This window comes from Lasioglossum baleicum, chromosome 19, assembly GCF_051020765.1.
Source record: "Lasioglossum baleicum chromosome 19, iyLasBale1, whole genome shotgun sequence".
In the NCBI taxonomy this organism is placed as follows: Eukaryota; Metazoa; Arthropoda; class Insecta; order Hymenoptera; family Halictidae; genus Lasioglossum; species Lasioglossum baleicum.
Window position 1 is genome coordinate 4,380,188 of NC_134947.1, and position 25,694 is coordinate 4,405,881.

The 25,694-nt window shown below is 41.0% G+C and overlaps 1 protein-coding gene across 9 annotated transcripts in view; it reads right to left on the reverse strand.

The window, feature by feature from the left end:
• The window catches only part of LOC143218390 (neurotrimin), a 378,119-nt gene that overhangs the window by 104,590 nt on the left and 247,835 nt on the right, over positions 1-25,694 (reverse strand). For 7 of the 9 annotated variants that reach the window (XM_076443537.1, XM_076443540.1, XM_076443536.1 and 4 more), the window contains 2 exons: positions 25,442-25,513; positions 24,963-25,031 (listed from right to left, as the gene is read on the reverse strand). In XM_076443537.1, the coding sequence (XP_076299652.1) occupies positions 24,963-25,031; positions 25,442-25,513 (141 nt within the window). Of the gene's footprint in view, positions 1-10,424; positions 13,508-24,962; positions 25,032-25,441; positions 25,514-25,694 lie in introns of those variants that run through there. The other 2 variants (XM_076443538.1, XM_076443541.1) reach the window with 2 other exon arrangements.

Below are 25,694 nucleotides of genomic sequence, written 5' to 3' on the forward strand. Positions count from 1 at the left end.
AGAATGAATACTGTGAAATAATTAAATATGTCGTCAAGGTTAAGGTGGGGTTAAGGCCCCACGAGGTGGGGGCGTATAAGTATATTTAATTCTGCTATATGAAGCGGATATCGACATTTCGAGGGAAAATAGTTGATTACACATCGGTAGAGCGAGCCACCGGGAGCTATTTCCACCGGCAGTTTCAGCGGCCGGGGTAACTTCTAACGAACTGCAATCTGATTTTATAAGGTACAAAAGCCCGCAGGTAGCACGCCAGGGACCACGGGGAGGCGAGACCGTTGGTTTACCTAATTGTAAGGCGGTGAACAGTGACTAAAAGAACGGAGGTTGGAAAGAAGAACGGGAACGAAGATTCTCACACGGCTATGTACACCCACGTACCGGATGCGAAGTGAAGTCTTTCCCACAGGACTAGGGGTAGACACTTTCGAGATTACGTTCCCTCTTCGCTGCCGACGCGAATTGATCCAACGACCATAAGACATTCCCTGTCCGGCACGTTATTTTCCCCGGAATAACCAATCGGAAAGAAAGCAGTTGAAGCAGCACGTCCCGCGATCGCAAAAATCAAGAGAGTGATTCTTATTTCTCCGAATGTTTGTGCTCCGCTCTCTCGCTCGGAGGCACTGGGATCGATTGCCGGCACGGTAACATATTGACAGATATCCTCGCGTTCCAACACTCCTTTCCCCTAGCCCCCCTTTTTTCAATCTTTTTAGCTCGCGGAAAATTATGAGCGGCGAAATTATCGAATAAAACGTACGCGCCGCCGTTCATAAATATCTATAATAGAATCTGTCGTGCGAGAAACGTGACCGCGGTGTCTCCGCGGGGAAACCAATTCAACGTGCAAGATTTACAGGAAGATCCGAACTGTGTATTTAACACCGGAACCGTCGGAGACACTTGCATAAATCGACGTGTTCGCAGTGTTACGTCCTAAGGTCAGTAGCGCGCTACAACTAGTTGGGGCCTTGGGCAATGTAGAATTTGCCCAAGTTGCCCCATGGGGTAACGCGCCACTGCCGAAGGTGGACGGTTAAAAAGAAGTGTTTTGTCGCGGAACTGAAGGTTCGCGAGTGTTCCTAGATTTATGGCACCTTGTATTTTCAAGAATGTATACAAACTAAACGTTAAACAGATGTATTGAATGGTCGCCGAGTGACCCTAGTTTGTTTAATCCTCGGAGAAGATATTTAGACACAAACATACCATAAATCCTGTCCATCAAAGGCTTTAATTGAAAATTTAAAGATTTCACTTTCTGCTCTAATGAAATCCAGCCGGATCGCTGTAGTGGTGTTGGAGTATTGTCTGGAACGGATAAAAACACGTAGATATTTGCATGAACAACCGCAATCCGTTCACGGTGACGTTGGTACTGTTTGGAGGTTACGCAAGAGGCTTAACGCGCGTCCATGCCGCTTGAAAACTTCGAACGGAACAGAGTCTAACTACTGGCAGCCCCCGTATAACGCGTAAAGCGACTTAATAGTCTGTCACACAACATTACAATGTTCGCGGGTGGATTCGATCCCGTTCCGGTTACGATGCATGAGATACTATTGGCGGAATTAACAATAAATAGTTTCGGAAGTGCTACGTCCGCGTCGCCGCGCCGCGCGCCTCTATGTCGGAGCCTCCGCGAAACTACATCTACATACTACCTCCCAGCATCAACACTTCTCGAGTTACTAATTATGGGACATTACTGACTTCCGGAAGTTAGTAGTTTCCCATTTACCGCACTCCTTTGTGCCCATTATCGGTCGTACCTGACATTTCGAAAACCAAAATTGATGCCCTATCTGATTCAATAACAGTGAAGTTGACTCCGAACTTGGTATCCTCGGTCTCTCGGTGAAGCGCCATCGACGTCGACAGTTTGACGTTCCCTGCGTGAACCCTCCCCCGCGGAGTTTGCAAAACATCTCTCCGCGCGCGAGTTGCAAAAGTAATCTACCGGGTATTTCACCTAACTTGACCACCATAAATATCGTTGTTGTTTTGAAAGATACGTCAAATATGTCTGAAGGACAATGTTGAATGATAAAACTTAATTTCACTTTGAAATCCCCCCTCCCGACCATTCTAGTCCTCGAAAAAGTAGACTATATGGTTGTACCCTTCATACCGAACAATGTTTGTAAACAAATGTTTCTCGTAACAATCATCGCAAGATATTTCCGTTATCAGATAAACGAAACACCCTGTAGAATGGAGTTATACTAGTGCGGAGAAGAAATGTTTAATTTTCCAGTTGAAATAGCACCGAGTGCGAAGGGTTAATAAGACGTGCGCAAGAGTGTGGAAAAGCTGTGAAATCGTCCGTCGATCGATATAGTTCGTTTTCCGATCGCATAATCCGGCGGGCCGCGCATGACAGGCCGCATAACGCAAAACGCATCAACAGCGGTCAAGGATTTCGACAAACAGCCACTGCGTGCGTTTCATTTCGCGGTTATTTACGCCCACGCGATTTTGCAATCCGGCATTTGTCCGACTGTATATTTCAAACCCGGCGATTGTCGCCGACGGGCAAACGGGCCCGAGTTATGCGTGTGTACACATCGGTGCACCCGACGAGAAAATGATTGCCGATTGGTCGAAACGAAAAAAAAAAAACCGAGAAAAAAGAAATACTGGCACCGGGAAATCGGCGGAAGTCGCGCGTACTACGAAAGGACCAATCAATCATGAGAAATTCTATTCGTTGTTTCGAATTGATCAACCATCGTCGCGGTCGAACGATTCGCGGGGTATCGGCATGATTCATGAATCACGTGACGGACGGGTCAAAGGAACAGGGTAATCCACCTCTTGCGATAAAAATTGTTTCCGATATTTCATTTCAATTTCAGTTTCGGTTCGTTCTTTTGTGCCGCGCTTCGAAACTTGTGTCGGTATGTAGTGATACACACGGCCCTGTTGTGCAGAACGATTTCGGCATCAAGAAGCACCTAATCGAATGGCTTTTCGTTAATTGCTATTTAAGTCGACGTGCAGCCGAACTGTGCAAGTCCATTTTTAATTGAATTGCACGTACAACATGTTGTTCAATCTTGCCATAAAATATCATAGCGATCTAGAATAAAATTCGTCATCATGGCGGTTCAAAATTCTTCACTTGTCAGAATAAACACATTAAATAAATAAAAGAAAAAATATTAATGATGTAAGTATAAGTAAATATATAAATGACCAATCGTCGATATAATTCGGCTCGAGGGCACTTTTGACCATCTTATCCATTCGAGTTTTCAAGTATTTTCCATAGCTATTAAAAATTCACAATCACGAATTTTCAGGACTATCTGTACGGGGTTAGGAATCTGTATATCGTGCTAGAAAAAATTATTTCATACTTTTTAGTCCGTTTTTTAAACGTGGTGTTTTTGACAAAATTTATTTTCATTTAAATAATTATTTACTCAGAATTCGACAATCTATCGATTCATGATACAGAGAAAATAGGTGTTTCCGTTAAAAATAATCAAGGTGACCTTGAAATGTCCTCTATGCCTCTCCACCCACGCGGAAAATGTTTGTGTCACAATATGGCCGCCCGTGTATAAAATTGACACGGTTCCTAATAAAAAAGAAAAAAACGAAAAAATTGACACGTTTTCCTGGTATAGATATTTTCTAATTTTCTGGAATACAATTCATAATTTAATATCAATTCTCGAGATGGAGTATTCATTTATTCAGCTCCACTCGAAAGTGACAAGCGCATCGCTGCCGTCAAGTATGCATACGATCTGTCAAAACTGCCAGCAATCAATTTCTTATAAAAACATGCGCCTGGGATTGCAGCTCACGGTGCAAACGTGACACGAATCGGTGTGGCCGCAGAAATAAATAAACGTATGATCCGTAGCACAAGTATGTACTGGCAATATTCGGGAGCACTCAATCGCTGCGTGGCGTATTGTTAGCTACACACACATCGTAGTCAACAATACCGTGTGACTGTTCAAACTCGTGAAAACGACACTAATGCATATTCATACACGCGGCTTCGCGTGGCGTCATCGATTATGCGACGATCACGGTTGCGTGAACATAAGTGTGGTACTCGAATTATTCAATTAGCACGCATTTTAAACAGACTTCGATTTGCAATTCATATTAATCGGGAAAGTACACTGTTGTGGCAAGTTATGGCCATCCCCATCCTCCTTTTAGCTAGATCATATTACTCTGCGCATCTCCTAGATCAATTTCTTCTTAGCTGCTTTCCACTCTGTCACTCTCCTATCCAGATCGAAAACATGATTTCATTAATTTCTTGTCACAAAAATCGATTTCTTGAAAAAACCAGAGGTTGTAGACAAATTTTGAGACCAGATTTGAAATCACCGTGAAAAAATCCATGGGAAATGATATGTACCATGTTAAAAAGAAATTTTTTCCGCCCGTGGTAACGGAGAAACCACATTTTCTTGAAATCGTGCAAGTTTAACGAATTTTCTCAAGGTTAAAAACCGTTCGTACCGTAATCTTCCTATTTTTCCCATATTCTGCAAAGTTTCAGCTTTAATTTTAAAAAAAATTCATCGCTCTACGATGTGAAAGAAAAACTAAGAACAGATCCGGAATCAGCGCAGAAAACTCCATAAGAAGGACCGAACAGTAATTAGGGAACATAAAAAAAGTTGAAATTTGTTGGACAGCAGCCGAATAGATAGAAAATCCGCCGGGTAAAACGGACGCGGTCGTGAACAAGGGCGTTTATCTTATCCACCCCTGGCTTCGTGCGATCAGACGCATTCGCCGGACAGATGATTATCCGTCCATTTACAGAAATCTGTGCGGGGAACGTGAAAAGAACGCCGGGGTAAGAGCAGCCGAAGGAATCGCCGTGGCGAAAGAAAGCGGCGAAGAGAAAAATGGTGGGGGCGGAGAGCGTCGTCGGTGGGTAGCGAAATGTCGATGTTGCTCTAACCTTTCTCCGCGTCTTCCTGGAAAAAAGTTCACGCGGGGTAAGGATCCGTGAGGCATTTGTCTCTCGCGTTCGGCGAGAGAAATCGATCGGAGGTATTGTTAAAGTGGCACGGGGCAGGAACAATGACTGCGCGGAAGTGGGGGGGGGGGGGACTCGACGGCGGGCGAGGTGGTACTGTGGACTCGAAGGAAAAATTTTCACCCGTCCGCCACCCCCTCCCATGGACGCGTTTATGAACGTTTATCTTCCACAGTTCCGCGGGATCACGAACATTCGATCGATTAATCGCGAATGTAATTGACTTTTTGCGATGTCGCCGATACGGATAATAAATTTGTCTCGCGGACAAGCCGGATAGAAGCCCCTACCCTCTCCAACACCAACTCGCGCGTTGAATCTCTTATTTTCCACCGTTTCGTTTGCTTTAATATCGTTTCTTGCGCTGACCACTGTGATTTATTGGTTGTGTCGCGTTAACACCGATGTGTTAACAAATTTTTTTACATTCTTTACATTCGGAAAAACGAAGCTGACCTTCGTACGACCTTCGCGCATTCACTCGCGAAAAAATACTATTCTAATTTCCTCTGAAACATTTTTCTTTTTCTTTTTTCGAACACATAGATAGTTTGACTTGTTTGTAAGAACTTCAACCCCTTGCACTCGCAGCTATTTTAACTTGAAAATTAAACATTTCTTCCGAACTAGAATAATTCCATTCTACAGGATTTTTTTCTAATTTTATGGATATGAAATTGACGTAATACCTCGTACAATACTTAAATGTTTATGGATTTAAGGGATATGCAAATTTGTCGCGCCGAGAACAGACATGGTTTCGTAATCCCTCCAAATTCCACCTTAGGGGGCAGAGGTGGACATTATTTGGCGAAACAAAAATATTTCGAATACTATTTAATATTTTAGATTTTATTTTGCCTAAAGAAAATAGTATTTTAAATAAGATATACAATTTCGAAAACAAATATTTCTATTTTAACAATCGGGCCGATCATCCCCTCGACGTATTGCTTTGATCACACGTGTAGAAATTATTTGGACACGTTCAATATTTCAAAGGACATCCTGCCACGTCACGGAGTTACAAAAGATTATTATGTTATCATCCGGATGAGGAAGATCCGAGGGTCTGATTCGCCTCAGCCTGACGTCTCTCCCTTGTCCTTTCTACAACGCTATGGCGCTTTACCAGTTTGCTTTGCGGACGACGACGTTGACGCGGAGGGATTGTAAGGAGACAGTGGTAGTGTACCATTGCAGGTCAACCATAAATGCTCTTGCAGGCACGAAACTTGTCGCACTTCCGAACAGCCGCAGAGGATTATTATAGTTGCGTGCAGGATTACGCCACGCAGTCTGATGGTAATTATTTCTATTCATAATTGAGCCGACGGAACTTCTGTTTCTCATTCGCTACGGTGTACAACTCGGACCCATCGTAGTTAGGTTTACAATGGTAAATTGTTATTGTACAGTAAAAAAAAACCTGAACGTTAAAACTTGATTTACGCTAACATTAATATTGAATATTCCGCTTACCTCCGAAAAGGATGCTAGATAATTATAAGCGGAATTAAAGAAGATTATAAGCGGAACAGCGTGATGTTGTATGTTTCAGCTAGTGTTTCTTCTATGAAATAAGAAGTATCAATTTCAATTAGTGTGCTTTAGCGAATAAAAATATCTTATTTAAAATTTGTTCAATATTGAAAATGCATTTACCATGAAAAAAAACAATAAAAAATAAATTACCACAAAGGGATTCGAACCCGGGCCTGCGGCGCACTATGCGCCAAACCGACGAAATCTGTGTCAAAATCAAAGAACTTTCGATAGAAATGAGATAGGGCGATGACATTTTTCTTAAATGAAAACTGAAACTTTACAGAATATGGGATAATTATGGATATTGTGGTATGAACGTTTTTTAACCTTGAAAGAATTCGTTAAACTTGCACAATTTCCAGAAAATTGTGGTTTTTCCAATATCACAAGTAGACCACAAGTAGATTTTTTCCCGCCGATTTTTTCTCCGCTTCGCGGAGGTGTAACGGTTAAATTTAATAGTTTATACCTCTAAAACGCATAGGCTTTTTAAAAAATATTGCATGAAAAAAATGACCAAAAAAATGAGACCGCTGTAACATCTGAAAATGCATCGTGACATGTATATTTATGAATAAATAAGATGGCGCAAAGGGGAAGGTCCTAATCTATTCATCGAGTATCCTCGTATTTAAGATAGGGGTCCATCCTTTTTTCATGCTTTTTGCGGACGCTGCTAACTCGACTTTTCATAAGTGTGAAATAACGTTAATGTCGAATCGAGTTTATATTCAGTTATTCTGAATAAAGAACGCGGCATGTATAATGTCACGCAACTATTTCTGCTGTGGCAACCCTCGCACGCGGTTCGTGTGAGAATTAACCCACTTCCAGCTTCAAGGTAATATGATAAATTTCTCCTAAATGCGAAGTTACGAATGGAACACAATTTGGTGAACCAGAGTGTGAAGCAAGAACGCAATGATCATTTCTGCGAAACGTGCGGGAGTTAACAGCGTATTGCAAGTAAAATGCACTTACCTTCGAGCGCTTTCTAATTCTATGAAATTGCTGCAATTCTTTCAATAGGAAAGGAAGGGAAAACTATTGAAATGCTACAACAATTAAGGACGATCGAAATTTCTGCTTTTATTAGGTACACAAGCTAATCCATGGCCCTCGCGATCAGACTGAAGATTTGATAATTATTAGACAGCGGATCTTCATGCAAAATAAAAATTTTCAAAATTATATTTGATAGAACGAAAATGACATTTGAATTACATTTAAATTAAAGCTGAAACTTGGCAGAATATGGGAAAAATAGGGAGATTATGTTACGAACGTTTTTCAACCTTGAAAAAATTCGTTAAACTTTCACAGTTTCAAGAAAATGTGGTTTCTCTGTAGAGTGCAAAGGCTTAAAAGAGGGTATCATAACACAACAGACGCCGACAAGTAGAAATCAAGTAGTCATTTATAATGGCAGTCATGTATTCGATTTATTAAGATATTCAGACCGACAGCTTCACCATCTACATCTAGTTCTCGTTTCGCGGATCGCTTTCAATGCCCGGCGAAATCGGATAAAAATTTCTCGCGTTATAGTAAAGCCGTCGGGCATGATACATTAATAACGGTATTCATAATTATTTAATACGACATATCTATTGATCGCTGCAGCTTCGATTTCTCGGTTTTCTTGGTTTTTTTTTTCTTTTTCGTCTACTGGTTACAATGTCCTCGTTACCGATCATCGTCGTACACCGTTTCCGAAAACAATTAGTGTATATGCTATTCACAACACTCGCTTTGTCAGCACTCTCGATTAACAATCGCAGCCTCGAATCATCCCCCACGCGCGCTAAACGACGATTAGGATTGATCACAGCACAAACATATCTACAATATTTACAGAATTAATCGGCAAAGACGCGTTTACGTTTCGCGGTTATCCCGCCAGAATTGCATGCACGTGCAAAGTCGATGCAGGCCGGAAATAGAACTGGGCTAGAAGCACTCTCGTGATGGCGCGCCGGCGTTGGAAAGTTTAGAATCACCTGCCCCGAGGATCACAATATTCATGGTAACGTATATCGAGCGGGACATTTTTTCCTTTCGAAATCATGCTGCGAACTACTGATACTACTGTTGTTACGAGGACGTTCCAATATCAGGAGAACAGCTATGCAATTTGGCTTAAGTTCTAGACAAATTTATAAAAATTGTACGAGTTTGTAAATATACTTCTGAAAACGTGGTTACTATACGGCAGTGTCTAAGGAATAATGATTAGACTGCGGATCTTCATGCAAAATGAAAGTTTTCTGGGCTGCCCTTTATTTTACCAAACTCAAAATTTGTGCCTTTCTTCTGTAAATTGTGATGTATTTGGTATGCAATCCAGTAGATTTGTACCCGGAGCGGATGCAGATCGAAGTTTCGATCTTCTAGGATCGAACATTCTTTAACATGACCACTGTTTTGAATCGTACGTGGCCATTTTTGTCATAAATGCATAGAATCAGCAGTCTAATGATAAAATTATACTGTATGTCACATACAGAGTTTGGAGATTTATTATAATTACTTTTGAAAGACTAGTATGTAAATCCGAACACAATTTAGAGGATATGTTGACAGAACTGTTGAAGATTTTCTTCGGAATTATTTATAGAAAAGTTGTAAAATTTTTAAAAAGGCATTACTCTAATATTTTCTAAACAGGTTACTGGTTGGGATTTCGTGTGGACGATGCGAAATGATTGAGTAGAATATTATTTGTTGTAATTTGCGAGAAATAACACGTTTGAATGGTATAGTTGCGCGCGATTATAAACTTTCCAATGACAGTTGCGTCCACTACCTATATTCGACTCGAACGAAATTTCAAATGTACTTCGGAACAATTTATTTGTAGAATCTATTACAATGTATTGTCAAGAGCCCTTTTCTGTCGATTTCCTTCACACCTGTGATTATTACTATCTGGATTAAAAAAGTATAGCAATGTAATATCCGTAGACCAGGAAAAGAGTTCCAAAAAAGTGGTATTTCACCTAAACTATGTACAGTGGAACCTCTATTGCTCATACAAATATGTTTCTTCCATCGATCGTATTTGCTGTTCATACATTTTCAGAAATTGTTAAAATTTTAAAACTGTTCATACAGTTCGGCAAACCATATACACTGCTTCTCGTACAAAGTCGAATTGTTTGTTTATTTCGAACAGTTTAACACTTCAGAATCCAACAGTGGCATTCCTCGATTCGTTACGCTAGTATTTAAAGTTGCCTATAGAGCGCACCACAGTGTGGTTCCAATCCAAGATGGCCGACAAGTTGATACCCCTTCCGTCTTTCACCCCCCCCCCCCCCACAGAGTTATGCACAGTCCTTAGGTCCGTGGATAGAACATAGAGCAAGTTAGAGGAATAATACAGGGTCTGGCTGGAAAGTAATGAGACAAAATTTTTTTTGGCTCTCCTATTAACCGCTGGGCGCGCACCCTTCGCGGAATCGGTGGGTGGGGTCTACCCTGCCTCCACCGGAAAAGAAAACACCCCCCTTGCCAATAATGCTAGCTCACGCTCCATCCCTACATTCCTATATCCATAGTCTGACGACTCGAGGTAGACAATGGAGGTTCCACTGGCGTTCGATGGAAGTTCCACGCAGTGTAGCCAGATGAGGGGAGTCACGGTGAAATGATGTGCCCCCTCTCTGATGACGGGGAATGAGTGGGGCGAATGGGAGACACGTTGCACGTGCGCGATGGGGACCGTGGAGTGTGCTGGAATGGAATAGTGGGAGGGGCAAGGAGCAGTGATGCCAGAGCTGTGGTACTGTGGTACTAAACCATACCCCCACCATAGCCTACTATTGCCCCTACGTTGTTTTCCAACGCGGCCGCGCCTGCGCTATCACTCTACTGTATCCCTAGAGGTACGCTGGTGAGTGTAGCGCGCGGGCGCGTTGGAAAACAACGTAGGGGCAATAGTAGGCTATGGTGGGGGTATAGTTTAGTACCACAGTACCACAGCTCTGACATCACTGGCAAGGAGGAGAGTACAGGAGTTCTCCGTTTGGAGGTAATTCTGGCTTCACTGGTTCCACGGCGAATGTGTCCCAGAATCGTTTGCTCTACGTCGTTCTATACTTTAAGTCTCATTAAAGCTAAAAATATTGTCGTCGACATGTAGCCCCGCGGAAGAACGCGTTCGCCGTTCTTCGCGCACGGCGATGCATAATTGAACTGAAACGACGAAGCTCTCTGCTCGAAGACACCGTCGCTGATGATTCGAGGCTACGCGACGACGGCCGTCATCGTATCTCTCCGCGGGAACGCGCGGGGTCGTCCATTAAATTCACCGAATAGTACGCATCTCGCGTGTATAATTACGTATGGTGTGACCCGCTCTCTGTTTCTTTCTCACTCACTCACATTTTCACTTTCTCTCTCTCTCTCTCTCGCTCTCTCTCTCGCTTCAGTCCACGCACGCACGCATCGCGTCGGTCGAACGGCTAATGAAACGTCGAGCTCTCGCGTCCCAAACATAACTACGATTCGATTATATGTATATGTAATGTGTATTTGCGATTTCGTTTATCCTTCCATGCGTACGTATTGATGCATTCATTATATGTATGCACCGAAGAGCTGCATTTCATCGGCCAGGGGGCCAACGACGGAGCTAACTGTGCGCCGATAGTGCGCCTTTCTCCTTCGCACTCGAGTAATGAGATCGTCGCGTGTACGCCAAGCACCGGGGCTACAGCTCGCGAATATTTCGAAAAAATAGTGATTCTCATCGATCGACGGTCGCGTACGTCACTGCTGTCCTCCGGTCCTCAGACCTCGTCCATCGCTCGAAGACGTCCGAAACAAAGATACTCGTATCTTGATTTCGGCATCAACTGCCTACTGTGAAATGTCACTACTAGCCTGCGGATTTTTCTAATGAGTTTTCTAATGAACATTAGGTGGAAGCAGAGTTGGGCATCATCCGAATTGTACCGAGTAAATGTTTACCTGAAATGATTATTCGATTGAATTCTTTTTAGTAGAATAAATTATTCATTTTTTCGTATATAACAATTCTTTCGATTCAATCGAATAATTCATCATTATTTATTCGAATGTTTCTGTACGAATAAATTCTCACTGAAATAAACTTTCATTCGGATAAATTTTCACCCAGACACATTTTTATTCGATGTTTATTCGATAGCGTCGAATCAAATTTTATTGATACAATAAATTTTGAAATTGGGCAATAAAAGTTTGCCCAACTCTAGACAAAAATTTTTTGGGAAAGTAATAGAATGAATTATATTGTCCAAGGAATATCAAGTTGAAAATTAAAAGTAAGGTGAACCAGGCAAGCCTCAACAATATGTTGCTACCCACTTTTCTCTCGAATATTTTCGCAGTACTCGTACTGAAAACTGCAACATTTTCCTCGCAACACGTTTAATTTCTCATAACCCGTTTCAAAACAAAGACAATAAAATTTTTCACAAATGCTGTGATAACAGTGAGGCCGGGTATGACGCATAAAGCTTCTCTGAACATAAAAACTAGAACATTCGTAATTCAGCGTTCGCGGGTATTTTTAAAAAGATAGTTTATAAACGCCATCTCACTCAATAATATTACTTAATGCTTAATTCCATGTTTATGACAAAAAATATTTTATTTCGATCATATACCAAATAATTTATAGGAGAAATGCACAAATTTTTAGTCCGGTAAAGTAAAGAGCAGCCATTGAATTCCATTGAAGACACCTTTACAATCTCAATAATTGTCAAATAAAAGATTTAAAATTGGTCATTTGACTCATGGTAGGTTTTGCGTTAATATTTGTCGGTTTTGGCAGTGGCGGTATCCTTGGCGACACATTCGAAGATGGGAAAGCTCGGACAGCACTGACGTACACATATCACCGCGCGCCGTCGCGTTAAGGAGAGCGTCTTTAGGCTTTGGATATCGAATTCCATATTCCACGGACGTGTGTCGCGTGCGAACGTTTATCTAACACTCGAAACACGAAACCTTCCAACGGGCGAAGGCGCGAAACGGAGTTCGCGCGAGTATGCATTTCCTTGGACTATTTGTGGAGTCGGCGATTATTTACACGGGTAATTGGCTGAAACAAAGAGAATCCGGGACTCCTTTCCCCGACTCCCCGTCCCCCTTGCGAGCTCTCGCGTAAATAAGAGCTAATTGAATTATCTAGACACGCTTCGCTCCTCTTTTTGATTAGAAAACCGGTCGGCAGTGCGCTCGAGTCGAAAGTGTGCAGACAAAACCGTCCGCGAATCGCAGCCCTCGAGATTCGGTTCTACCGTAACCTCTTCTCTCTCTCTCTTCCGCGGCGTAAACTGTCGCGGAGATGTTTGTCTCTCGTTTCTGTTTGTTTGTTGTTTGTCCACGAACGCGCGAGAAACATTGCGCGTCAGAAAATAATCGTCAACCAGAAGCCTAAGGATTCTTTCATACTCACGGCAGTATACTTACACAACATATCATATTTTTTTGTTGTATTTATATTTATATATATATATATCTTTTGTATTATATATCATATATATATAATATCCTCTTTGCTCTCTTTCTCTCTCTCTCTCTCGCTCGCTCTCTCTCTCTCTCTCTCTCTCTGTATACGTCCACTTTTAGTATGAAAATAATTTCAAGCGCGTCTTGCCTCGTCGCACTCGTCCATCAGCCAGCCGGAGCCGGCCCGCCGGAAACTGGCAGCCGTCTCCGGTCTGGTCACCGTCCAATAAACACTAGAACTGGAAGCCCCGTTCCCGCGACGTGAGAATCACCTCCGGATGGCTGGAAGTAGTAGTGACAGCAGACTCACCAGAAGATGAAGAACGAGCTGAGCCCGATGGGAAACGGCCAGACTCAGCGCGTCCACCGGAGGCTCGCCCGGCGGCCTCATCGATGCCTGACCGTGACCGTAGTTCCTGTCGTAATCTGGAAACAGAAACGATCTCACTTGTCCGTCGATTACTCCGTGCCAGACAGCTATATATATATATAATATATCTATCGTTCGTTTCGTACACAGGCTATTCGTCTCCACGCACAGTGGGTTATTTCGCTGAAAAACTGGAATAAAATATTGTAGCGTTATTTATGGGCTCATGATCAATACAATAGCGGACGAAAGTTTAAGATAACTTTTTAAATATTGTACTATACGATTTGAACTTTTTTTTAGGAAGCTAGAGCAATCAGTTTACTAAAGGATGTGAAAAGTAATTTTTTCAAAAATTGCAATTGATCAGAATTTTTGAAAAAAATACTGAATGTTGAATTTTTAACTGTTTTACGTGGGGGCCTATATTGAAAATTTCGTCAAAATCGGTTGACGTTGCAATGAGCAACAAACGTTTAAAGATGGTAAAAATTGCAGATTTTCACGATTTTCGGCAATAAATCGTGAAATATTACATTAGTAATATTATGTCAATATTACTTGACATAATCACGAGAACACCGAGTTATAGGAACACGAATTGGTCGGTGTATATGTATTTATTTTCTATGAAATCCGTACTAGCGCGGCATTGTTCTCCCACAGTCCTTTCAGAATTGTGGCTCGATTGTTCGCATAATTAGCATCCGAACTTTCGATTATCCGAGTGTTGTATTATTATTTAAACGCTCCATTATTCGAATAACGTGTTCTCCCTGCAAGCTTTATTGCACCCTCGTCTCTCCGTTAATTCAGCACGATATGCATAACAATATTCATAGTTAATTCCATGCAGAACGATTGAATGCGAGAAAATGGAAACACGCGACAGCGATTATGGGAATGGATAAAATTGTTACACGCGTTAGAATAAACGTTTCTTGGCGATGCAATTAAGTCGTCGCGGCTCTGCGCGCTGATATTAAATAGCGCCAGGTTTGCCGATGGAAAATTAAACGTATTATTAATTTTCCAGTATTGCTGCGTTCTGCAAACTCCTCGACATATTCGCTCATTCGAGTGGAAAATTATTAGCAACATTATCCAACTTAGCAAGATCGAAATGCACTAGGGTAATTTACGATTTCATAAATTAATATTGTCTGTAACCATTTCATCATTTGTTTGGAGATGGTGCTTGTTCACCGATTAATTATTATTTTTAAAAGTGACTGGAAAATGGAAATTGGAGTTTCCACATACGTATTAACGTAGCAAGAAAAAATTTGTTTTTGTGTTTCATTGGACTGTGAATTATCATGGCTATATATATACTTCGGATCTTTATGCATTTATGACAAAAATGAGTTGGTGTAATTCAAAATAGGGCTTTCTCCTATACGTTATGATGTATTTCGCATTTAATCCAGTAGATTTGTATCCGGGGCGGATGCAGATCGAAGTTTCAAACCTCTAGGATCAATAGATGACGAGTTATGGTCACTTAAAGTTGAGCATATTTCCAGTTTCTTGGCGGCGCCCTTACCTGTCAAAATGCTCAACTTTAAGCGACCATAACTCCTCAACTATTGATCCTAGAGGATCGAAACTTCGATCTGCATCCGCGCCGGGCACAAATCTACTGGATCACATACCAAATACATCATAATTCGTATGAGAAGGGTACAAATTTTGAATTCGGTGAAGTAAAGTTTAGAAGATTTTAATAATGCTGTGTTAAATTATTGTCAACCTCTCAAACATACTAAGAAGGAAGACAAATTTCTCTTTCACTCCAGATTGTTGCAATTAAGTTAGAAAAAATTTTTATTTTGCTTAAAGATCCACACTCTAGTTATATATTTTAAAATGTATTGTAATTGTGTTGACGCTGTGGCACAGATACTTTTTCAATCTGCTTCTAGGTGAGTTCTTATTGAAACTGGGTGGCGTTGGAAACGGATGGTCGGCGATACTGCGGGATTCGCGGAACGGTTCAACGGAGCGGTCATTATTTCAACAACGCCGAGAATATATGCATGCAGGAATATCAGTGCAACCGGATACGGAAGATGAATGCAATGAGTTGCCACGGATAATGCGAAGTGAGAGCGAGAGCGCGTGCCGTTCTTCCGCTTCTTCGAATTAAATTCTACGAAATTCCCGGCTCTACGGGAATCTGGGATATTTCGACCGTTCGAATCCCTTTTTAACGAGATAAAAGGCTCTCTCTCTCTAGTTGTAGCGACCGGCTTCAGGTATATTTATAACCTGCTGGGTATTGTGCCGCGGTTGTTAAATCAGGACGACGCGACGCGGTGTCGTCAAAGAAACGAAACGTTATTATACGACGAATGGATTCTCGAAGAAATTCAAGGTTAATGAAACATTAGTGTTTTGTGCCCTCTTAATCTCCTTAAAGATGGCTGTCTCCCCCCCGCTGGTATACGTATACCAACGATGAAATTATAGGTCCATTTCACGTGTGTACCGAAGCACCTGGCGTACACCAACGTTTTGCCATTCCAAAATGTGCCAACGCTAAATCTCTTAGCTAGAATAATTTCTCCATAATGTGATCATCCTAAGTTTATGCACGTTTTGTGAAATCATTATTGTTCTTGCTTTTATTAATTATTTTCTCCTTTTTAGTGCATTTTAGGAGTGTCATTTAGAAATTTTAGCAGTGTTATTTCAAATGGTTCGTGACGATTAAACGCTGAGAATAATGGCAGAATTGTTTTCAGCCGTTTAATAATTCTACTCGAATAACTTCTGCATGTTGCATTGTGTGCTACTCACCCAGAAATATTTCTAGAGAAGTAGAAGAGAATATTTCGAGAGTCGATATACAATGTGTATGTACGTACCCGGTTCTAAATATTCCTAGTAGGAATAAACGGAATAGATATTTTGAGACTGAAAACACCAGGAAGAGTTTTGAGGCTAATCAGGCTGGGCCACGTAACAATTCCGAATTTCCGCTAAAAGATTAAAGCATTGTATTTACGCGGTGCCACCACGATTAAATTTGTTCTGGGAACTCGCTTACAGAAGTCTAAGAATATCTTCGTGGATACTGGCACTGCACAAGCGAAGGCCGACTCGTAAATTGGCGAAACTCGGCTTTGGAACAGTGAAACAGACAAGTGAAACCGGCCAAGTGATAACTGAAGACTTATTATTTCATGATTAAATGTTGCTTGTCATACAAGCTGCGCAGCTCTCTCTCTCTCTCTCTCTCTCTCTCTCTCTGATAATTAAGGCTACCCTGAAAATTCACTCGCAGCGAAATCCCTCGTCCGTTGTTAGGTTGTTTGATAATTAACTGCTTTTCACCGACACGAGAACGGCCCCGACGGGCACGGCGCGCGACTATCTTCGAAAACTCGAACTAAAATTAATATTAAACCGGTAAGAAACAGCGACGAATTACTTGATTGTGTATCAAATGATATTAATTAAAAAAAGCGACGTAACAAATGAAATTAACTCAAACACATTGTCTTGCGGACGATCATTAATCGATGGAAACACCAAATGCAATATTCAGTTCACATTTTACCGTTCGGCGGCCATTTATTGCTTCCAGTTTTAATTAAACACGTGCTGCGAGCTTCTAAATGTGACAAGAAGAATGTTGCAGTGAGCGAGGCTAAAAGTGGATATTTTACACTTTATAATACTTTAATAATAATTACTTTATAAAAATAACGAGAATGTATCTGTCCACATTTATATAATTTGTACAAAAAGAGATCATTGTTTACCATAAAGAATTTCTAACCAATTTCAAAGACCTTGAAACATGTTGTTAAGGTCATCCTTAACCTCGACCTAAATAATTACCGAAATAAATTTGTTGAATAATTCCAGATGGATGAATCGACTTTCATACATTTACCAGTAGACTGCGGATCTTTATGCGAAATAAAAATATTTTTCAACGATTGTGGCCGCAGCACGAGTTAAATAAAAATTCACGTGATCCCTTGATCGATATTCCTATTGTTAGATTTATCTAATCTTACACGGTTTTTTATATTTCGCGCAGCGAACTTGTTCATAAATGCGTAAAAATCCGCAGTCTAGAAGAGCAAGATGTTATTATACAAGGTGGCCCATAGAATTACGAAGTATTTGACGAATCGCTTCACGGGACGCCGCGAGAAACAATTTATTAAATTATTCCCAGGAGGATCTTCGAAAGGAGAACGCGGCCGGCCGCGCTGCAATAAACAGAAAGTTTATCGTCTGGTTCGATTCTTTCCGGCACGGAACCCCGGTTCAATTTCGCTTCCCGATTGGATGGCCGATTGTTCTAAGTTTTACGAACCGGTCGAAGTTAAATCAACATCGCCACCTGTGGCGCTAATACAAATCCGGTAATGTTGCCGGCTATGAATACATGAATATCAACGGGGGAAGAAAGTCGACACGTACGTTTACACTGTTAACCTCGGAATTTCAACGTGGTCAGGTGTATCATGCGAATAGGTGCCGAGCAGCTTCGCACATAGCATAACTATGTATATGTACGAGGATAGGATACCTATCTACGTCAAGCATCTTCAATTCTGCCGGATCGAGCGAAACTTCACCCAAGCTCTCGCCTTGACATGCTCGAAAAATGCTTTAAGGAGAGATCACTCTCTTTCTTTCAGTCTACTCGATAGCGAGATCGCAGCTGTGGGATCGCCAATTTTAATGAAACTTTTGGTATTATTTAAATAAGGAAAAATTTGTTCGCATCCTACAACGATTACTTCATTTTTACACAGTTGAATACAAGGCTGCTCTTTACTTTAACGGACTCAAAACTGGCACCTTTCTCCTACGAATTATGATGTATTTGGTATTCTAATCCAGTAGATTTGTACCCGACGCGGATGCAGATCGAATTTCGAACATCTAGGGTCAATAGTTGAAGAGATATGGTTGGTTAAAGTTGAGCATATTTACAGTTTGTCGTGACGCCCTTACCTGTCGAAAATGCTCAACTTTAAGCGACCATATCTCCTCAACTATTGCTCCTAGAGGACCGAAACTTCGATCTGCATCCGCCCCGGGAACAAATCTACTGGATTACATACCAAATACATCATATTATAATTCGTAGGAGAAAGGTACTAATTTTGAGTCCGGTAAAGTAAAGTTTACCCAAAAATGCTGTCAATAGTAAGAAAGAAAATAAATTTCTATTTCACTCCAGTTTGTTGCAGATCAGGCAGACAATTTTTATTTTGCATAAAGATCCGCTGTCTATACATTACGTACTATACAATATTTAATAAAACAATCTACCTACAAGGTAAATATCGTAAAAGTAACATTAGTGGAATATAAATATGAATGTTTGCTCCAGTTGTATAATTTCCATTAAATGAAAATAAAGGATACCATAAAAAATATCATAGTGCTTAATGGTTAAGATTACAGTATATGGTCCATTACAGTATTCTGGCAATGCAATATTTTCAGGACAGATGGATCGAAAACAGGAAATTAAATTACGTCAGTTTTGATCGATTCACGCCACCATTGAACCGGAACGGAACCCAACAAGTTATAAAATATAAAAAAAAACTTGAACACGGGGCAACGTGACTGAATTAATTTGAGAGAGAGAGAGAGCTGACAGTTCGTGTGCGAGAAATTGATACCGATACATGCTATGATGCATTAACTTTCCGAAGTTATAATTTGTAAAGTTTTAACAGAGAGCAGAGTTTAAGTAAATGATACCAAGCAGAAAGTTCAGACGCATGTTATCTCTGGAAGTTTTGAGACAATACGAGTGAAAATTAGTCGAGGAAAAGTTCTTTTCAAAGACGAAGACTGTTGTTAATTAGAAATTCTATTCTTCCAGACATTTTTCTAGCCGTTTCTGGATACAAAGCTTGGCGAATGACGATTTGATCGTCATGAAGGCTGAACGATTATGGTCACTAAAATAAGCTTGGAAAATATAAAGAATAATGAGGAATAGATTGAGAATGTTTCGAAAGTTTTCAAGAAATACTGTAATATTATAAAACTAATAAAACTAATGTAAAACTGTGTAACTCTGTAATTCTAAAACTCTGTAAAATTAGGTGCCCGAGTATAAGCATAAATAAAAAAGGAAAAAATATAGAACTCGATAGAATATAGAATATTTTTATTTGTTTTAGATATCCACAAGAATTTTATTCCGTTCCAACATCTTAAAATTTGTCTCTAAAAATTGAAAATTGCATAAACATCCAGCCAATGAGGAGCTATGAAATTTTGGGGATCAATGTCTGCGGTAAACGTCGTTGAATTCGCGTTACACAGTTTAGCGAGCGAAATAAATCGATGTGGCTGCCCCAAAAACGGCAAACTTTTCTTATTTCACGACCGATCGACGAATGGTCGTTGTGAATGCGCTACGGTCTTCTAGAGCAGTTCTTCGGTCACTTTGGCTCGCGCGGCAGAAAGAGACGCTACAATCGCACGTCCATTCGGGAAAAGTTGTTCCCACCTACGAGTAAAATCCACGGCACGTGACTTTCTGCATGAACGCCGGCAGACGAACTGTTTTCCAACATGTTAACAACATCTTTACGAAAACCAATCAATTCTTTCGCGTTCAATTTCGTTTACTCTATTGATTTTCTTTTTATATAAAACTCAATAACGATCTGCTGGGGTCTACAATATTTATTCTGTTTAAATTTATCGGTGACTTAATTACACGTCAAACGACAAATTACGTTTTCTACGTAATTGCGTGATTGACTTGAAACGACAGTATATTTAGAAAATGTCAGGCAGAAAATATTTCTGAACTTAAACAGAAAGCTTGCCACAATCGAGAAAATGAACTCTGGAAAATAAACACGAGAACTTCGATCTCCACTCACCGAGAAATGCAAAATATTCAGAAAATCAAAACGCGTACTCGGTCAGGAAAACAATTATTGTGTATAAAAGAGTTCGCTGTGATGTACACGAACTGTTACGTGTAAAACGTGGTTTTCGCCTGCTGAATATTTATGTTTAATCGTAAACCCTTTTTTCATATTCATTGTACAGCATTGTAGATATAACAATGAATAAAACGTAAGGATCACTGTTATTTTTCCAACTGTAATAATTATTTATTCCAAGTATATTAAACAAAGTTGATGGAAATTTCACTGTGTACCACAGGCCCTGCATTTGCATTAAATCTTGCAAAAACCGTGACTGACACCACCCAAATGGTTTGCGCTGTCCGCGCGGCGAAGGAACTGTGACTGATAGCTTATTCGCCTGACGTTGCTCCATCTAATTGCCATTTGTTGAGGTTGCTAAACGCAGTTGCCATTATCATCACGTTACCAGAAAATTGTCACAGAGACATCGTCAAAAGTCAGTTACAATAACGATCAACGTTTCTTTCGCCGAGTTCTCGTAATTATTTTTAAGACGCAAGAATAAATCGTCGTCACTAGTAAGCAGGGACCAAAAGTAACAGTGTTTACAGTAGTAGTAACAGTAACAAATATAATAACCATAGGTAAAAAATTGTCGCGGCGTGTTCACGGGGCACTCAATCGAATCGGCAGAATCTCTGCTTCAATCTGACGTTCGGATCATGGTATTGCGATGATTTCTCGCCGAGATATAGCGAGTTAAAGGAAAAATGGAAATTGTGCATTTTTCAAGCATACTTTCAGAAACACCTGGTATATCGAAATGTTAACGAAATCGAAAAAACAAAAGGAGTGCCTTGAAGAGAAAGGAACGCTCTTTCTATTGCTTTTTTGCACAAGATTCTACGATAATTTTTTCGCTTTCCTGTGCCAGTTAAAGTTAAAAAGCCCATATTCAGGGGCTTTTTATTATATAAATAACTTTTTATTACATAAGCAATATTTAATTATTGTATCATCACGCAAAAAACCTAGGGCTGGGTTCAATTCGGCTCTTCCGCCCCCAAGACCAAATCCTGGGTTCGTTACTGGGTATTGCTACTGGTATTCCCATTCGGAGTCGGCAATTTTTAGGCAAACGCAAATCAAATTCGAATGCAATTAAATATTAGATAGAATTAAGGACCGTTCGATGGACGGTCGCGCGTTCGTCTGGCCCAGGAAGCGAACTGCCACTCGGTCCAGCTGATACGTGAAACGCGGTTCATTCGTTCCGACGGAATTATTTCCTTTTTCCAATTGTGCCGGTAGTTTGACGATATCGTGCCGCGTATTATGAGGGCCGCTGATAAAACGTCACGCCGAAGGCTCTTTCGTTTCGCATTCCGATAAATTGGCAGCAACTGGCACCGCTGCGCCGTTCAAAGTTCCGTGGAACTCAGTTTCAATGACTTCGCTCGAAGATTCCCGGGAGCGACGAGGCCCTTCCATCCCTTCGACCTACGCTTTCCCCGAAGTTTACTTTCAATTAATGAAAAACGAGTTTCGTTGACCTGCGGTTCTACGGCGACGACGCGAAACGCAGAAACGCGACGGAGCGAGCCAGTTTCTTACCTTGCCCCGTTTCTCTTTCCCTTCGGCTTTCCCACTCTTTCCAGGGAAACCGCCCCCGCTATTCCCTCGACTCGTTCCCTGCTGTTCGCTCTCTCTCTCTCTTTCATTTGTTAAATCGATCGACTTCCACGTCGAACACGTATAATAAGTTCCGAGTTCGCGACCGAGCGATGAATTGATTCTTATAACCACGACACGGGCTCGTACACACAGAGCCCCCACACGCCTATAGAAATTTCATCGGAATGATAACTAGGTCCTTTCGACCTCGAGCCCGCGAGAATCACCGTGGAAACTTTGAATAAACGTGATTCCTACCGGCAAGGAGTTTCGATCGGGTAATGGGGAATCTGAACAAAGGCCAGTTTCGCAGAGGTATCGCAGCGAGCGCGGTTACAGGATTTTTTACCCGTTCTGGATTAATGTCGGTCTCCTGTTCCCACACTTCTCGCTGAAAGTATTGGATTTAATGCGGCGTTATCGCTCTCAGACATTTTCACCAGGGATATAAAGGCAAATTTAATGATGGAACTCGCTCTTTAGCGTGAAAATGCAAGCGATTTCTCTGCGCGTCATTGGCTGACTGAGCGATCTGCGATGATCGGTTTGTTGAAGGGAGAAGTACTTCGTAAACGGTGTAACTTCGATAAGCGTGGTAGAAATGGATTTCTATATCCTGCGACAGATGTACTTGACGAAAAATCGAATTTTCGCAAATGAGAAACCGGACAATCCCCTCGAATCTGTTGTGCGTGAGAAATGTGATAATTGCGTGCCGAGGCGAATTATTTCCACACACAATTTCCCGTTGACGCGCCACTTGCTCGAAGAATATTCAGACTTCCATCGATATTCAAAATTTAACGGCACTTACACTGGTTCGATTGTTCTTCTCATACGTATTCATAAGATACTCCGACGTTCAATATTCATAAGCTACGCGATACTTTGCGCGGGGGCGAGGTGAAATCAGAACAGCGACACGGTAAAGAAATAAAACTCGGAGGGAATCCGTCTTCCGTCGGTTCTTTAAATGGAGCACGTTTCACGCCCCTGGATTTAAATTAATCAGCGAGAATTGATTAAACGTCCATTAAAATGAAATGGAATATATTTGTTGGCTGAACACGTTAGAAATCATTATTAAAGTTTCATATTAATTTCCAGCCCCGTCGTACTCCAAATATGTACAAATATATATAACTCTAATCGATAAATTTAATTTATTCCACTGACAAAGGGAGGGACGACCGAATGGAGCAGAAATGTTCAAAGAAACGGAATAACAAATGCAATTTTATTTTATTTAAACGTTTATCGTATTTGTTTGTAATTACCCTTCACTCGCAAGAATTTTTCAACGTTTCTGCGATCATTCATTGTATTCACTTTATAAATCGTGTTTTAGTAATTTCTCTGTGAAAAATGTATTCGACTTCTGTACCGCATGAGTAATAAACAAATAGCTGCAAAATTTGTTAATTAACTCGAGAGAAATAGAATTACGAATTAACTAAACGAATATTAACATTCTCAGAGTTTAATCGAATAAATGAAAATTACAAGAAGTTTAAGGACATAATAGTGAGAATTCAACTCTTGGAATATTACATCTTAAATAATATACTAGTTTCAATGTCTCTGTAAGGCTAGAAGAATTAGTTTAGTAAATGACGTCCGAAGAATATGTTGAATATGTTGTATATAATTAACATGACGTGAAAGTCGGGGTTTCATTTCAGACCATGAATTTGCAGCAGTAAATGTGCATCGTTGACCGAGGATAGACGTATTTACTCAGTTCTATAAAGGAGCTCCTCGTGTGAATACGACTGCCAGTCTAATTTAAGTTTAAGGGTAGATCCAGGCTGATATACAAGCAAAGTTCACCGTTTGATTGATACAGACTTATTAGAAACTCCGGGGAAATTAGTTTTTCATAGTTCCCATGAAACACTGCGAAACTTGTGCAACATAAAACAGCCAGCTATTTATAATACGAGCAATAATGTTCCTTTGTAACTTTCGTAACGGGGTGTTACACTTTGAATTGGTTAATAACGGATCGACAACGATCTATATTCCACGATGTTACGCAACTTGTTCCGTTTTAGTTGGATCGGCAAATAATTTTTCGTTAATTCGTTAACGGCGAAAACTTACTCAACTTCTCCGATATGTTCTGCAATATTTTGCAACTGGACAGACTGGTCGTTCGACTAGATCAAACAAACACTAGGTCCTTTTTTTCAAGTGAAACGCAAAATCCGTCTCTGCAGCTCTCCAATAAATTCGCGAAAAGGAAAACCGCAACAGTACACACGCGTCACTTTGTTTCACGGAACGATACGTCTACACCATCCTACACGGAAGCGGAAACAAAATTTAGAGAAATAACGGAATCGATTTTTCCCTTAATTTCTGTCAACCCGTTTGGACAAAAAATTTTACTCTCATCACCCTTACCAATTAAAAATCTTGAAATCTTTAGAACCAGGGAATTCCTAACATTGGAACTTGGACTTTCAGCATCCTCTCGTCAAAATCTACAGAATGATACCTAAAAAAATCAAAAATTTCTGGCTCGCTAACATGAAGTTTAGCGCGAAAGGTATCCTAAAATGCGCAATAATCTCGTGCACGTTTTTCCCTTCGTATTACGCTCAAAATCTTCTAGATTCCAACAAATTCTTCAATTTCGTCGCGTTAGAACAAAGGCTGGAGCAAGAAAGAAAATACGTCGACGAGGACGAGGACTTCTGAAGCTCACTCTGACCGATTAAAAGGTGCGGGATAAGTGGGTAGCGACAATAACTCGTTCACGGATAAATGGAATCGCCGACCATCGATGATTTAGCTGGATTCACCGGAGAATCTCGAACGTGCGCCGTTGACGAGCTTTTAATTATGCTAATTACTGGAACGAGCCGGTGTATAAGAGGCGGACCGACCGGCGTGTATCGTCGTGGGGAATGGCTGGAGTACGCGGGCCGTGTTAAAATAGATATTTACTGACCTGGATTTCGCCATTCCTCGACCTCGTAGTCGATAGGTCGTTGTCGTAATTTCTTGTTACCGTTACTACCTAAAATACATTACACAAAGGCGGTTTTACATGGCGTGTTTTACGGGCTGGACGTCATGACAAGGGTGGGAGGGAGAAAAGGGGCCGTGGGAATGAATGTCCTTGACTGGTTGATAAAGAAACAAAAGAAATGAAGGGGAAGAAGAACGAAGCTGGAAAGACAGAGGAAAGAGGGAGAGAGGGAGAGAATGAATGCGCCGCGACTAGTTGGGGCTGCTCGGGGGGTTTGCTTGCAAATTAATGGCGGGTATTCTACCTAATTCCGCGTTCGTTCGTGGGAAAATTTCGACGATATCGTTGTCTCGGTTGGTTAATTTGCTCCGTCGGCGTGCTTGGCGCCGAGGATCGCGATCAAGATCAACGTCGCGGAAACAGGGAGAACACACCGAGCCAGCTGAACCGTTAGTTACCGTTTTTCTTCATCGATGATGTCGCGTTGAAGGGCGGCGGCGTGGTGGATGTCGTCGAGGGAGCTGGAATCTCTGAAAATTGAGCCAACGATCGTTTCGTTAACGGAAACAGCTCCGTATAACAATGCGAGATTGGGAACCCAGACGAGATATTGTTTCGACGGGGTATTCTCGACTCGAAATGACGAAAATATATCGGTTTCTCTTCGCGTTTTCTAATCAAACGCGCTGAAATTGAAGTCGACATAGAAAA